The sequence below is a fragment of the Uranotaenia lowii genome, chromosome 3 (assembly GCF_029784155.1).
Source record: "Uranotaenia lowii strain MFRU-FL chromosome 3, ASM2978415v1, whole genome shotgun sequence".
Classification (NCBI taxonomy): Eukaryota; Metazoa; Arthropoda; class Insecta; order Diptera; family Culicidae; genus Uranotaenia; species Uranotaenia lowii.
This window is the reverse complement of record NC_073693.1, coordinates 180668985-180685524: the sequence shown is the minus strand read 5'-3', so window position 1 is coordinate 180685524 and position 16540 is coordinate 180668985. Positions and strand designations below refer to the sequence as shown.

At 35.7% G+C, this 16540-nt stretch overlaps 1 protein-coding gene and 1 long non-coding RNA gene across 3 annotated transcripts; both read left to right on the top strand.

Annotated features, from left to right (window-relative positions):
• Window positions 1-6326: 6326 nt before the first annotated feature.
• On the top strand, window positions 6327-6744 carry LOC129754400 (uncharacterized). The gene is made up of 2 exons (XR_008739019.1): window positions 6327-6491; window positions 6550-6744. It is a non-coding gene; the product is annotated as an uncharacterized LOC129754400 (long non-coding RNA).
• Window positions 6745-14138: 7394 nt separating this feature from the next.
• LOC129755810 (suppressor of cytokine signaling 6-like) lies at window positions 14139-15363 on the top strand. Of its 2 annotated transcripts, XM_055752469.1 has the most exons (3): window positions 14264-14384; window positions 14468-14907; window positions 14967-15363. In XM_055752469.1, exons 1-3 carry the CDS (start codon window positions 14334-14336, stop codon window positions 15259-15261), a joined length of 786 nt encoding a protein of 261 aa, XP_055608444.1. In that variant the 5' UTR covers window positions 14264-14333; the 3' UTR covers window positions 15262-15363. The 2 variants fall into 2 exon arrangements, with proteins under 2 accessions (XP_055608443.1, XP_055608444.1); XM_055752468.1 differs by having other exon boundaries at window positions 14139-14907; window positions 14967-15362.
• The last annotated feature ends 1177 nt before the right edge of the window (window positions 15364-16540 follow it).

Below are 16540 nucleotides of genomic sequence, written 5' to 3'. Positions count from 1 at the left end.
GATTTCTAATCAAAATTTTAAATGTTTTTATGTATATGAGCTGAGAACAGTATAGGCGATATAATTGGTGTGAATCCTGAAATCCTTGTTGGTCAAAAATTAGAAAAATGTTTTCCGAATGTTCAACTTGAGCGATTGCCTTGTTTTCGAGAAAATAGTCGGGGATGACGGAAAAGTTTTCTCTCACCTGGGAAAAATTAAAATATAGCCAAGTTTTTGGAGCCTATGATTTCAGATTTTATCCATCACCTCTAGTTTCAGAAGTAGTACATATAACCAGTATTTTTAGAAAATTTAATAGAGATCATCAATGATGTACCGAATAGTGTAAACGGCCGAATATTGGCCCTTTTCAGGTATTCGGTGGAACGAATATTCTTAAAATAAATAGCATGAACATGAAAAATCGTAAATAAGCTTAAAATATTTTCAAAAGTACCGTCTGCATAATCGAATACCATTGTGAGTAATATTTTAAAAGTGATGATAGAATTGATAAAAATAAATTTCATAGAATTTCATAGAAAACAAACAATGCGTGAACAACTGCACTCACATACACACGCAGGTAACGCGAGCCTTTAACAACTTTGGAGCAAAAGTACTAATCACAGCATGTGAAAAGCATACCTGATATCTATTTTCAACCAATAATCAAAGTTTCACATTTTTTATGTAATTTTTTATTACCATAAAATACCCATAATTGAAATTTATTTTTGAATTTTAATAATAATTTGGTCTCGGAACTACTTTATCGTAACCATTTCTTACTTGATTAACCTAATTTTGAAAGTTTTAAATGAATGGATGGAAGTTTTTATAAAAACTATTGATCATTATTAACATTGTTTAATTGTGATAACGGCTCAAAATGTATGCGGCCCTTCGAGCCAAAGGGGCATAAGTGCATAAAAGCTTATGAAAGACGTAAAATATCACAATAAATTGAAAGAAAATAAATTATTAATTTAAAAAAAAAGAAAAGAAACTAATTTAGAGAAAACACATTTTTAATTTGATGTGTTTGGCCATTTTCTGTATAATTATCTCTAATTTGTATTAAAAACGTAAAAGTATGTTAGTTAAAATTTTAAAAATCAATAAATCAAAATCGATCATTTTTGCTACGTCGAGGTAAATACAATCAAAGAACATTTTTTTTCAAAAACGTTCCAAAATAAGTAATTATTTTTTTCGAAAATATTCTGAAATTTAAATGTATCTTTTAAATTAAAATTGTCTAGACAGTCTTGATATCTTCAATTCAGAAAAAATATGGGCTTTTGAGAATCTCAAATTGAGATGCATTATGTAAAAATCGGAAATGTAGTATTAGATGTAGGCATCAAAAATCGAATCTGTGCCCAGGTGGACATCTGGGGGAGGGGGACAGGGGTTGCCAAATGTCCACACTTATGTACGGAGAGGGAGAAGGGGGTAAAAATCTCATTTTTCTGTCCACGTGGTATCTGAACGGCCCCAAAGGCAATTTAACACTTAAAGGCTCAAGTCTTTTTATTTCTAAAATGGATCGAGATATGTTGATCATCAAACATGGAGCCAAACCGATCTGCAATAACTCGTAAAGTAATAAAGTTATGATCGAAACAAGTTCGCAGTTATTTATTAACATATCGACTATTTGGTGGACATTATCAAAAAAAAATGATCAAACTATAGCTAAAGTTTCCACGAAGTTAGTCTCAAAAAACATTTTTACTAAATATCCAAAAAGCGAAAACAACTCATGAGCATTAAATATAACTTATCAGATTAGCGATACGTTGTTTGATGACAGAGAAACGCACGAAATTAAATTGCATGTTTCGCATGATCCCAAACTTTTAGCCGTTACACCATACTGAGGGGTGAGCCCAAACTTTTGATCGATAGCACAAAATTAAAACAAAAATTGTTTTGATATTTATGAAAATAGATTCAAATGCAACTCGAATTTTACAATTCGGTCCACTCAACCCTGAACTGATCGGGTTTAAATATAAAGTGCGATTTTTTGGAAATTTTCCAACTTAAAGCCAAGTTTAAGTTATATTTAGTTAACATATACATTTTGCCAAAAACAAACGAAAAATGTTTTGATAATCGACTTTAGGATGAGATCAAAAGAAATACAATATGTCATAAGATGACTGAGATATGGCCAAACAAATTTTCTTGTTTTTGAGGGGGTGATCCCAAACTTATGGCCGTTAGCGTATATGGTCAGCAAATTCTAATTTAACGCTGCAAGTACCTCAAAAAAAGTTATTTGGTGAAATTCGTTCCAGGGAATTGCAAGTTACAGCTGTTTTAGTTTAGCTGACCGATTTTTTTCAATTTTAGGCTATTTAGTGATAATAAATTCTTTTATTGAACAAACACCCCCACGGAGTGGAAAAAATTGAGAATTCGAAAGTACATCTACTAGGAAAAGTTCTTCGTTTTTATATGAAATCCAGCGTTTGCGAGTATTTCGTAACGTTTTTTTTCCGCTTGGGGGGGGTGATCACCCCGATCACCCCCCCCCCCCCCCCCCCCCATAGGACCGCGCCTGCCACGAATACAGATGCCCTAACAGGCTAGTTAGATTTTTCAATTCAAAATGTAGGCATATTATTGCATCCAAATATCCACGTGCTTTGAAGTAGGATGACAAAAAACACCCGCCAAAATTTTTCCTTTCAAATTTTTAATGCTCAGCAAGCTTTGATTTGCTTTCCAGTACACGTGAACTCTGGATGGTCGTTGGTGATGGTGAAAACAACCCCGCCTAAGGAAACGAAAATCGGTCAATAAAATGGGTGCCATGACTTTTAGTTCGTGGGACAAAAAACGAAAGTTGTATGGGAGGGTCCCTTTTCTTAGGTGGGAGGGGCTCAAAACTATTACTAAAACCTTACCATGGTCCGAATACATAACTGTACCAAATTTCAGGCTGATCGGTTAAGCGGTGTGGATTTGTATAAGGTGCATACAAACAAACAAACATATATAGTCCAACTCATCTTTATATATCAAATTCTTTATATTCGCATTCAAGTCCACTATACAGCAACTTCAGAACCTCGTATAAAACCGAAGTGAGTATTCTTAAATTTATTTATTTATTTCGCCAAACATTGTAGGCTACATATAAAATAACTTAATGCTAGGGGTTACAATTTTCAAGTAAGCTTAATAATAGTGAGTTTTTTACATTTACAAAGTCAGGATCTTCGGTGCCTGTTACCGTAAAAACCTTTTTTCAGCTGCTGTTTTGACATAGTATGTTCTCATAATGTTTATTATAACTATACATTAAACAGTTCATTGGACTATATTTTCCATAATCAGTTCGAGTAGGGGTTATAATGAAAAGATTTCTTGTTCTTAAATAGCGGCACGGACAATAAAAGTTTAATTGATTTAATAAATAAGCAGACTGAACGCGCTGATTAATTATGTCATTTACGAAAGAGATTGCAGCAAACTCTCTTCTTACACTTAATGTTTCTATGTTTATAAGCAGGCAACGTGATTCATAGCTAGGTAATTGGCTCTGAGACCATCCTAAATTTCGTAAAGCGAATAGAACAAATTGTTTCTGGACTGATTTCAAACGGCTTTTATGTGAAATTTGAAAAGGCGACCACACAACGCTACAATACTCAAGAATGGACCTAACATAAGCTGTGTACAATGTTTTTATTGTGTATGGGTCTTTGAAATTATAACTAAAACGTTTTATAAATGCTAGCATACTGTTTGATTTCTGAATTATTGAGTTATAGTGATCTACAAAGGTAAGTTTTGAGTCCAATATAACTCCAAGGTCTCTAATCTTGTTGACTCTCTCGACAGGATCATCTCCCAATTTGACAATTTCATATAACTGACATTTTCTTCTAGTAAATACAATATTTGAACATTTTGCCACGTTAAGTTTGAGCAGACTTTTAATGCACCATTTGTTAAATACATCAACTTCGTTTTGAAAGATTCTGAAGTCTTCATCGCTATTTACTTTCATATAAAGTTTCATATCATCGGCATAAATCAGCACATTTGACTGCTTGAGAAGACAAGTTATATCATTTATGTATAAAATAAATAATAGGGGGCCGAGATGGGAGCCTTGAGGCACACCAGAAGTAACGGAGATACTTTTTGTAAGTGAACCATTAAATCTTACAACTTGTGAGCGGTTCGTTAAATAGGACCTGATCCATTTCAGTAGGTGCGAACTGAATCCCTGTTTATTTGATTTAAAAATTAACAGGGGGATGTCAATTCTGTCAAAAGCTTTACTGAAGTCCGTGTATAAAGCCTGTACAGAATTACAGCTAATATTATAGGTAACAAACTCGAGTAAATTAGTGGCTGTAGATTTTCCTTTAACAAATCCATGTTGCTTTTCAGTAATGAGAGTTTTAATTTGGTTATATATTTTTTCATTCACTATAGCTTCAAAAAGTTTTGGTATGCACGATAGAATGGCTATACCTCTGTAATTTTTTATGTCAGATTTTTTTTCTGACTTAAATATAGGTACCAGAAATGATTCTTTCCATACTTGAGGAAAAACACCTGATATCAATGAAGAGTTAAATAGAAGAAATAATGACATACTCAGTTCATTTACTAGGTTTTTTAAAAGAAGTGGGGGAATTCCATCAGGCCCGGGCCCTTTAGTGCTGTCTGAGGAAGTAATGGTTTTACATATTTCTTCAAAGGAAATTGATTCTACTACAGTTAATGCCGTTGAATCAGAGAGATAACTAAAAAAGGAAGCATCACGATCTTGCTCGGAAAAACTAGTGTAAACATTTTGGAAAAAGTCGGTAAATAGATTACAAATTTCGTCGGAATTTTGACCTTCTATACTGCCAAAGTGCATGTAAGTTGGAAAACTATTATTTTTTAATTTTGTATTGACATATCTAAAAAAGTTTCTTGGGTTCGATTTTATGCTTTGCTCAATTTTTATATTATAGTCTTGGAAAGAAGTACTTAAGCTTATTGCTAGTCGATTACTGGCTTCTTGGTGTTCTAACTTAGTGACTAATGATGGATTCTTTTTCCAGTTTTTATGTGCCTTCTGCTTTTTATTTCTTAAATGCACAAGCTCTTTCGTGAACCATGGCGGATTTTTGTTATTATTTTTTCGTCGCTTTAATTTTGTTGGAACGTAGTCATTGAGAATATTACCAATAATTTTGTAAAAAATCTCCACTTGATTGTCTGTTGAGCTTTCCGCTCGGAATATTGTTTGCCAATCAACAACCTGTAATTTTGTTTTAATCATATTATAGTTAGCATGAAAAAAGTCAAAAGTCTCTATAAACTCATTATCTGGTAAACGTTTTTGATCGGAACATATGATTGAGAATTCGATAGCAGTGTGGAAGACCTCGTTTTTCCAAATTGAGTCTGAAGCTTCTACAACACAAAAATCATCAATCATGTTTGAAAATAATAAGTTCAGATATCGATTACAGGCATTTTTTACATGATTTATTTGATTGAGACCCAAAGAAGACAGATTATCGAAAAGAATTTGCAGTGTTTCATTATCACCACAGATCGGCAAGAGAATGCTTTCATTCTCTTCATCAATTAAAAATTGGAGACTTGATTGATTAAAATCGCCATAAAGGTAAATTTTAAATTCGGGCTCAAAATTTGCGAACATTTCGGTAATGTCAGACAGAAACTTTTGAAAATATTCTTTAGTGGCATATTCTGGCGGAAAGTAAATCGATCCAAAAATATGCGTTTCATTGAAGATGCGGGCTTTGACCCACACCTGCTCGAATTCTTTGTGTTTAGTCGTAGGAATGAGCTCAGAATCGAAGACAGAGCTGATTGCCACAACCACACCACCGCCAGATTTCTTGTCAGAAAGAAGAAAGTTTCTGTCATCTCTAAATACGTTGAAACTATGAAGTGAAGTGAAATGAGCGTGAATAAATTGTCAAACAACAAAAAAAAAGAAAAAAAAATCGTCAGGTTGTAATCAGAGATGCCAGGTGTTTTTTTTTTAAATCTCTTATCAGATCCGAATGCTATCATCGGTTCAATGGGTTGATTTATGTTGTTACGGATATGTTCCATGTTATTATTTTTCAACTATAAATTTACATAATTTTAATTAAGATGTTTTTTGGAAAGCAGGAAAAATCAGTACTTTTAAAGACTATTTTTTTAATTATCAGGACATTTTGAGATTTTTCGAAAAATCAGGACGGTATATTGAAAATAAAGCTAATCCTTTATAGAACAGGGCATCTGGCACCTTTGGTTTTACCGTAAACAAAATGAATGTTTCGAAATCGGATCCGAATTCTCGAGGTGCAGCGATTGAATCTGCAGCAGATTTCAAGAAGGTACGTCTAGGGGACTTGCAGAAATTAGTGAAGAGCCACTCACGCCACCGCTTGGAAAATATCGGAGCAATGCATGCAAGCCGGATTCTACCAAATAGAATTGAACGGAGCAAGCAGGAATTGGTAGGTTTTAGTTCATCCAGAATATTTAAATTCTAAAAAGTTTTTGTGAACTTTACAGAAACCTGCACAACTTCCCACGGATCTACAGGATGCGATCCAAACTCGGAATTCGGAGAATGTAGACAGCCGCGGAAAGTGCCTAGGAAGTGGAAATATATTTACGCCTTGAGTGTCTTAGCTTGCGGTAGCCGTCTTCATGAAAGTGTTTGTTTTTAATGGAAAGTTGAAATAAATATTTTCTAATCGATTCACACCCAGTGAGTTCCAATATTTATTAAATTTAGTGGTTCTATTTTGTCAGCCAGTCGAAAAAATCATGTATTATTGGAACAGTTCCGGTAGAAGTTTGGTTGTTAAAAAAAATTATGCATACAATTTTTATATTTCGTCACTTTAAGTGGGCGCGCGGTTTATTTCCAAGTTTTTTTCAATTTTAGTCGATAAAATTGAAAGCGCAACAATTTTACACATTGTGATATCAAGTAGTTGATTAACATAATAAAAGGAACATTATAGTCATTCCTCAGTCTTGGCAAATAAAATCTTTTTCCTTTGTGTTGAAGATAATTTTATATTAATACAAGCAAATACAAAACCCTTTTCGGACAAAAAATTCACGAAAAATTTTTTTACGCATGAGATTGTATTTAATTATCCGCAACCTGCTCTCGGATGGTTGTACAGGGTACTTGAAATGTTCTCTTCAGAACCTCCTGTAGGTGGGCCCAAGGCGGGTAAAGCTTCAGGTGTGTTCTTATACCAATGCACGGAATCGTCCATCTTGTGACAGGCAATCGTAATCGTAGGCATGGTAGACGAACAATTCGCTGTCAAAAAACGCTCCGTCTCCACCCCCACCAATGAGAAACTTTTGGTACCCCTTGCCTACTTTTCCTCAATATGCACCCCCCTACTGACCCACCCTGGGTGGGCCTTTTTACTCTTTTAAGAGTTTTATAGATATTTTTATGGGGTTAATATAACTTTTCGTTGTTTTATATCAAGGTTTTATAGCGCCCTTCCAGTTTCTTATAGAATTTAATTTGTTACTAGGGTATAATCACATGTATAATAACGTCAATACCATAAATAACGACGACCCCTTTGATTGATCCCTGATCCAAAGTTTGATACCTGAAATTGATTGCCCGTCCCTAAAAACCATCATGTGCAAACTTCCATTTCAATCCGATGAATAACGACAATATCGCGAAAACAGTGAACAGTTACCACGTGGACAACTTGTGGGGAGGGGTAGTAGGGGTTTTGGTCATATCCGCGTGGATAAACTTACTTTCAAAATAGTTTTTAAAGGTGAATAAATATCAAGATGTTTAAATCAAAATCTTAAGATTGCAAAGATTTCAAGTTTAAAGTATAACCATTAGAAGCCACTTGAAAGCAAGTGATAAATATGATAATTTAGAAATTTAACATTTCTTAAATTATTTTACATCAGGAAATTATTATTATTCGTTTTTTTTTTAAATCAGCCATTTCAATAACAAAAAGACAAAAAATAGTGTTTTCTTAATCTGTCTACGTGAACATCCGGAGAGGGAGGTAGAAGTTTGCCAAATGTCCACGCTTGTCTACGGAGGGGGTCAACAATCTCATTTTTTCTGTCCACGAGGTATCTGACCCTTTTTGTCGGCCCCTTATACAAAACTTGATTCCTGAAATCAATTGCCCGTCCCTCAAAACCCCCTTGTGCAAATTGTCATTTCAATACAACTTATAATAACGGCAATGTAGCTAAAACAGTATTTGTGTTGTATAGATTACCTCCCTCCGAAAATCTAAAAACATTTTTCATCATTCCTTGTCCCAATGAGCACTCCCCTACATAGTTTACATATTGAACATTTTTGTTGTTTTGTTGTCTTTTTTTTTAAGGCCCGCCTTTAGACGAGTTTTCTATTATTCCTTTCTACCTATCATAGGATCATTTTTTCCAAAGAAAAACAGGATGATGGTAAGTTTTAGACCTAACTAACAACAGCTATTTTAGATTTAAAAACACAGCTATCCAGCGGCGCTTCATGCGATATGCCCTTCGACACCTGAACTGGCAAGATCCTTTTCGTTTGCCCAGTTATGAGAATCGTTGCCGCCTGATAGACTTAGACACGCTTCAAATCCGAAGAAACGCTACACGTGATTTGGTCGTAGCGGGTCTCCTTACATCGGAGATTGACTGTCCCTCGCTGCTGGAAGCTTTTCCTCTTAACGTGCGACCGCGAGGATTGAGAAACCAGAATCTGCAACTCTATGTTCCCGTTCGGCTGAATAACTATGGGGCTAACAGCGCTCTTATAGGCATCCTAAAAACCTTCAACTGTTTTCGGAGTACTTTGAATTTGGCGTTCCCGGAAATGTTTTCCATAGAAAAATATTGGACAAGTCAAGAAAAACGAAGATTTTTGTCAATTTATATATGTATAATTAAGTTAAGGCCCACAACTTGTGGGCCCATAACAAACCTGACATTTTGCTGTCAAGGACCCCCCGAATAGGATTGCACCGTGAAAAAACCATGAATTCCATGTTCACAGACCATAAATTGCATGGTTTACACAATGATTATAATCGTCCTCGATACCGTGAATGCACATTGAAATTCATATTTTTCGACCATACATTTCATAGTTTTGACGAAAATAACCATGAAAAAGGGGTATTGTTATGCAGCGTGACCATGAAAAAAATGGCGATTTTCCATACATTGGAAAGCTGAAAAATATTAAGTTCATGGTTCTTTTTTTTTTTTTTTTTTTCTTATTATAGAGACTTTCAGCCTTTGGCTGGTTCGTCTCTTTCTAAGCGCACATCTTTCGAAGTAATGATGGCTAGCATCTCACAAATGCTAAAACCACCAGACCACAGAAAGTGTACTATTTATGCCATGACCGGGATTCGATCTCATGAACTTTGGCGTAGATGACTTGAACTCTAACCACTACGCCGAAGCCGCTGGCTTTCATTCATTCATGGTTCTTTCAGCTTCCAGTTTTTCACAATAAAACCATGACAATCCGATGATTTTGATTGTTTACCCACTGAAATAAACGCTGGCATTCGCACTCGCATCCATTAGCGACTCCCGGCATCCATCCAATCGCATAATATGCTACTACTGCAAGTGTGTTGGAGAGGATTCATTTTGCTTGAATTTTAAAAAAAATGTTGTCAACATATTTTTGTTCTGTAATTTATGATATGAACTCACCTGCGGCCGTCTCCGAAGATTTTGATGATAAGAATTTCATTAAAAAATACTTTACCGACCGAGGACGAAAAAAAAAACACGTGCCGCGGCTGTCAAAATATCGAGTTACACGAAAAACTGGGAGTGTTTAAATTCTTGAATAACGCTCGGATGTTCTTTTTACCATGAAGTACAAAGTCACATTTAAATTCATTGGAAAATGAATGTTTTATCATGGTTCTGTTCTATTCGGGCCGAACTAAATGTCAAATGCTAGAGAAGTAAACTGAACAAATTGCCTGTCAGAGATGCCAGCCAGATGGTTTTGTACACAAAAATTAGTACATATTTATGAAAATAATTTTAATTGTTTTTTTTATATACTCTGATACGGCTCAAGAGTATACTTTAGTATAAAATATAGTTTCAATGACAATAATTGAACTTGGATGCTACAAATTACATCACACTAAAAGAGGTTCAGCACTTGATTCACAAAATTTAATGCTTTAATGCTTTTAACAATATCGCCTTTAGTGAAATTTCGCAAGATAATTAATTATAATAATCTTCGTATTAATGAAAGATTCTTTGCGAATCCATAGACTTAATTAGAATTTGTGACATGCTTTTTAAGAAGCCTTATGCGGTACTAATATAGTAGTTAATACTAATATAGTACTAATATAGTAGTTAAGTAATTAAGTAGTTTTGGTTCAAAACAGCACTTCAGTGGCATCCCTCTCTTCTGCTGGTGTTCGTTGATTTCGAAAAAGCATTTGACCGACTTAACTATGAAAACATCTGGGCGGCTCTAAGGCGAAGAGGAGTACCAGAGAAACTAGTCCATCTCATTGAAGCACAATACGAGGCATTTTCGTGCAAGGTCTTGCACGACTGTGTCTTGTCCTTTCTAATCCCGGTAACTGCTGGAGTGAGACAAGGATGTATCTTATCACCGCTACTTTTTCTAATCGTAATGGACGAGGTTCTGACTGGATCGATTGACTGTGCACCAAACCGAGGATTGCCGTGGAATCCTTCAACAATGGAGCAACTGAAAGACCTTGACCTGGCTGATGATATTGTATTGCTCGCCCAAACACAACCGGACATGCAGAGCAAACTCGACGACCTCACCGAAAGTTCCAAGGCAGCAGGTCTCAAAGTTAATGTCGGAAAGACCAAGTCGATGGAGAGTTGAGTTGAGCAAGTTGAGAAAGTGGAGTGCTTCCAGTATCTTGGTAGCCAGATAACGCCTGATGGTGGTACCAGGAAAGACATCGAAACACGGATCAGAAAGGCCCGTTTCGCATTTGCGAGTCTCTGAAACATCTGGCGGTCACGCCAGATCTCTCTACGAACGAAAATCCGAATCTTCAACTCAAACGTCAAATCCGTATTGCTGTACGGGTGCGAAACTTGGTGCACATATGCGGTAACGACGCGAAAACTGCAAGTATTTATAAACCGCTGCCTGCGGAATTTCATCCGCGCTTGGTGGCCTGGCAACTGGATCTCGAATGAGGAACTACATCGCCAGTGTCATAAAAAGGCCGCTAGAAATCGAGATTCGGGAACGTAAGTGGAGATGGATTGGGCACACGCTGCGAAAAGATGAAAACGAGATTTGCAGAGAGGCTCTAGATTGGAATCCAGAAGGTCATCGAAGAAGAGGCAGAGCCAGAAACTCGTGGCGGCGAAGCCTAGCCGCTGAAATCTGAACTGTCGACGAAAATCTTGACTGGTGAAGACGCTGGCCCCGGATCGTCAACAGTGGAGGTCTTTTACCACGGCCCTATGCACCGGAGGATCGGCGCGGGATCATTAAGTAAGTAAGTAAGTGCATTCCCTCAACTTTGAGTTTGTCTGGGCAATAGCAAAACTAAGTTCTGATAGGCATACTCAATACTAAGTTCGGCTGCCGAACTCGAATTTATCCTTTTTTTTCGAGGGTAGCTTATTTTCAGGGAATAAAAGGATGATTAAAATTTCTTGTACCCGGATGTTGCTGTTCCGGTATGGCATTGCAATTACAAAGCGGTGGAAAGTTTTGACACTCCCGGTCAAAGAAAACTTTCGGATGTTACTTCCTACGGGAAGTTTCCGGACATTCCAAGCCGCTCACCGTATGGTAACAATGACGGACAGAATTTTATGCTGACACGGTGAACATGCATTCCATTATGAAGTTCCTTCATAGCCTTCCGGTAATTGTCCCGGAACGACAAAATTTTGCGACGTGTTCGTTGGTTGCTGTTCTGGTTCGAACTGAACTCGCTAAGTGTTTTCAGTCCAACAAAGAGAGTTCAAGTTTTAGTTCATAAGGTCGAACTCAGCTTTGCTCCCTCGCCGAAGGAAAAAAAGGATCAATTTTGAGTTCGCAGTTCGAACTCCATTTTGAACCATCGCAAGGAGGAAAAAGGGTACTTAACTTTAAGTTCATAAAATCGAACTATGGGTGGTATGAAAAAAACTTAGTAATTGCTTTTGCTAAACTGAATCGAGCAGTCGAGCAGTCGCTTAAAGCAATTGCTTCGGTTGTTATGAATAAAGTTTTTTTGACAGCTGTTTTCTCAGTCAGGAGCTTTTACTTTTAGAACAAGCTAGTTTGGTATGAATAAAGCTCAAATCTGAAGCAATTGCTCGACAAATCTCATAGCAATTGCTCTATTTTCTAAGCATGATCGGTAGCAGACTTTTCCAATAAAAAATTCTTTAATAACGTCATGAACTTATCAAATTAGCAATATTTCACTTCAAAACAATTCAAAAAGGTATTTTCAACATGGATAAAGAAAAGTCGAAGTGATAACCCAACTTTTTTCATATTCCTGTCGTTGTATAAAATCATTCGTCTAAGATGACAATAAACAAATCAATTAGTAAATATTTCAAATTAAAAAAAATCCGGCTATAGTGGAAGAAGTCCCAATTGGCTCAAAGTAAGAAATAAATTGTAATAATTTAAAACATTATACAGATCTCTCATTTTATATAATTTTTTATAATCCTAAGATTTAAAAAAAAATCTAAATTAAAATGCGCGCCTTTTGCCTATTTTTTTTATACATCGGATTATCCCGATCCGAATACATGTGGGAGAGCTTATGATAAATTTTAAAATTAGGCCATTTTTTGTTTGTCAATATTCGAATATGTATGCATTTTTCTTTAAACATCAACATACTAGCACGCATTAACAAAAAATTCCGGTCGTTCTTACACCCACCACCCGCTTCGTCGACTTCAAGGCTACTTTTGCCGTACTTTTCAATTTTCTGATCGTCTTCTTTCATTTTACTTTAGAAAACTTCAGATTCTGCTGGTTGGATAGCTCTATTTTTCGAAGCAAAAGCTATGTTCTAAGACTTTAGTACACATCCGCTACTCGCTAACTTTCAGCTACTCAGTTCAGAGTGACGGCTACTCAGTTGTCGCCAAAACCGCACCTACTCAGTTCTGACTAAACGGCCTTTACTCAGATCTGACTAACAGCCCTTTTCGCGACAACTGAGTCGGGGTTACTCAGAATGCGCGAATGATTTCGGAACGGATTTCGGCCGCTTTTTCCGCGTAGGAATAGTAAAACCCAGTTTAATCAATAAGAATATTGTTAGATTGGTGAATCATAATAATAAAAAGTGAATATATTTTGCTTATTGGTTATATTTCCTTAATTATATTTTTTTTTAAATTTTCACCAAATTTTCATTTTTTTTAAATCACACTTGCGCCTCTTCACTTTTTTACACCGAAATAGTGGCCTTTTCATCTGGATGATAAAGTGGTATCCGCCGGAACACCAAATTGGGGACCACGAAACCGGATTGTGGCTTAGCTTAAATTGCTGCTGCTAGTGCACCTCCGAAAGTAGTGTTCCTTCTTCGCATATTCCATTCTCGCACCCTGTAATTAAATCAAAAACGTCAGATTTTCCTGAAAATGTTAATTATAGTTAATATTTACCATTAGAAATTGGTATTCTGAATAACAAATCAGCAACTTCGAAAAAAGTGATGGAAGGCCTCGAACTAACTGATCAACATTTACTCAGTTGTCGCCTTCAAGCACTCGAATTCGCTGAGTGCCAACTTTCGCGTCGTCTGAGTAGCCGTTACTCGGAAAAACTGAGTCGTTTAAGATCAAGCGACGGCTGCTTCATATTAAAGGCGATCTCTGAGTAAAATGGAGCCGGGCTCTGAGTATTTCAAATTTAGCGAGTAAGCAAATGTTTATTCATACCAAACTAAGCAAATGCTTTGGACTTTTGCTTTGATTGATTTCGAGCTAAGTAAAAGCTACCGAAGCAATTGCTAAACCTTATTCATACCACTATATGTTTTGAACCTCGGTCGTACTTAGTTTTGAGTTAAAATAAAAGAGCGTGTAGATTGTTGCATATGTTGCCCCTATTGCATTCATAAGTCAAAATGGTCAAAATAGAATGTTATTCTACATTCTGTGTCAATAAAAACAAACATACACAAATTTTCAGATTATGGTGAACAAATAAAAGTTTTTTCAATAGTTGCCTACTAATATTTCAAAGATGGATGATTCAAAAGAAAATGAAGGAGTTTATCGGTTCAAGTGGTTTATGTCATTATCGAGAAATCGCAATATAAAGCTAGATGAATCCAAAAATAATATCAATGCCAGAAACACATTGGACAATAGAAGTGGTATTTTTTGCACATTGAGAAAAAGAATTCAGAAAAAAATATCATCCATCAAAGTAAAAGCTTATGATTCTAATTCGGTGCAGGAAACTTCCAACAGAGGAGTATTTCCAATGGACTATAATTTACCGGAATCCAGCGACGACTTTGCACGGATCGTAATAGAAAGACATACTCAACACCCAATTCGATTTTCTTCACCGAACTCAAATGCAACTTCTGAGGCAAACTCTAATGCATCAGATGAAATTCCTTTGCCCAATATGAGATCAGCGAACACAATCACTGAGGCAGCTGATAATATGAACTTAGATAAAATTATGGAAAACATGCGAAATGATTTGCTTAAATATGGTTGGTATTGGGGAAAGCTAACACGTTCTGCTGCACAAAAACGTTTAGCTAGAAAATGCAATGGAACGTTTCTAGTGCGAGATTCAGAAACGGAGAAGTACCAGTTTGCAGTTAGTTTCAGAAGCTCCGGGATAACTCTTCACTGCAGGATTGATTATAAAGACAATTATTGGTAAGCCATATTAATTTGTACTGCAAATATTTTCTGGTAACATGTTGTTTTTTTTTCAGGTCGTTCTCTGGTCTCACTACTCCAACTCAATACAAAACATTAATAGAGCTGATTGAAGAATCGATGAAAAAATCTGAGTTTGACGTTATAGGCTTTGGGAAACAAACTTCACCTCTGACTCCCCCGTTTCCAGTTCGATTAACAAAACCAGTTAACCGTTTTTATGAAGTATCCTCATTGCAGCATTTATGTAGATTTATAATTAGACAACAGGTTGAAATTGAAAATATAGGCAAATTACCATTACCTAGCAAATTAAAGGATTACGTAGAAGAAAATTTCTATGATCAGTAATATTCTCAATATGATTTATTAACTACTAGTAAGTAGTTACGCATGTAATGATTAATATTGTAAATAACTAAATGCTTAATGTCTGTGAGTAAAATTATGTCTTATAAAAGAAACAACATGTTTTTCAATTCAGGGAAAGTTTTTTTTTGAATTACTATTGAATTCAATGATCAAATTACGCTAACAATTCAAATAGAAAAATTTACATACAAAAACTTTTTTAATCGTAAATTTCCTCCACTTGACATCATCTAAGATTCTCGTTTCAGCCTGTTTTCGCTTGGCTTAGTTAAAAGACTTCTGATAAATTATCAAATTTTGTGATTGGCGAAAACTTACCTAACACGTTTAGCGCCGTTGTTTAAACCTTTGGCCATTATGCTCAAAACTCCTCACCTAAACAGATCTGATTATCGAAAATCATACGCGCCACATACCATAATTTGTCTCAGGGATGTCAGTAGGTCAAATTCAAAAAAAGAGTTATTTGAATAAATATCGACAGAGGAGGTATGTTGATGAGTAAAAATAATTCCGAGATATAAAAATAAAGAAGGACTTACCCATTCAGTGTGCTGTTTAAGTAACATTCATTTGCGGATTGCTTTTTTGACCTGCTCCACTTCTGGTTGGTCATCACTGAACCATTTGGTGCTTAAATCAATAATAAAAAGAAAGAAAATTAGAACATTATTAACAAAACAACTAAGAAATACACATAACAGAAGCGTAATAGTTATCCGTATGACTTGTCAATCATTTGAATCTTACAATGATGTTAACTGTATGAGTAGCAGCAATTGCTTCATGCTTGCAATCATGTGCTGATGCTTCCATACCGGTTTTACATAGTTATTCTATTTTTCTTGGTTAGTTAGAGTTAACTCTATCCTACCCTAATTTTACCATATTCAATGGAAATGGAACGGTTTACATAATTCTTGAAATTTTATAAACTCTACGTCAACAAACAAAAATTTAAATGTTTTAAACATATTTTTTTTTATGGGTTTATGAGCGCCTGGCTGACCCGGAAAGGAAAAACAGAACGGGGGACAGAAGAGGAAAATTTTAAATGAGAGTAGAATAGCTTAGAAAAGGATAGCGGCAACAGAGCCCGAAGGTTCTGAAGCACCAGTTTAGGGAAGCGTTAAGATAGTGCTCGACGGACTAGGACGGTTGGTGGGCCCCATATGAACTTCGAGTTAACCCAACCTTCAATTCAACCGAGCAATAGCAGTATGGTATCAAATAATATGATATGATATGAATATGATCA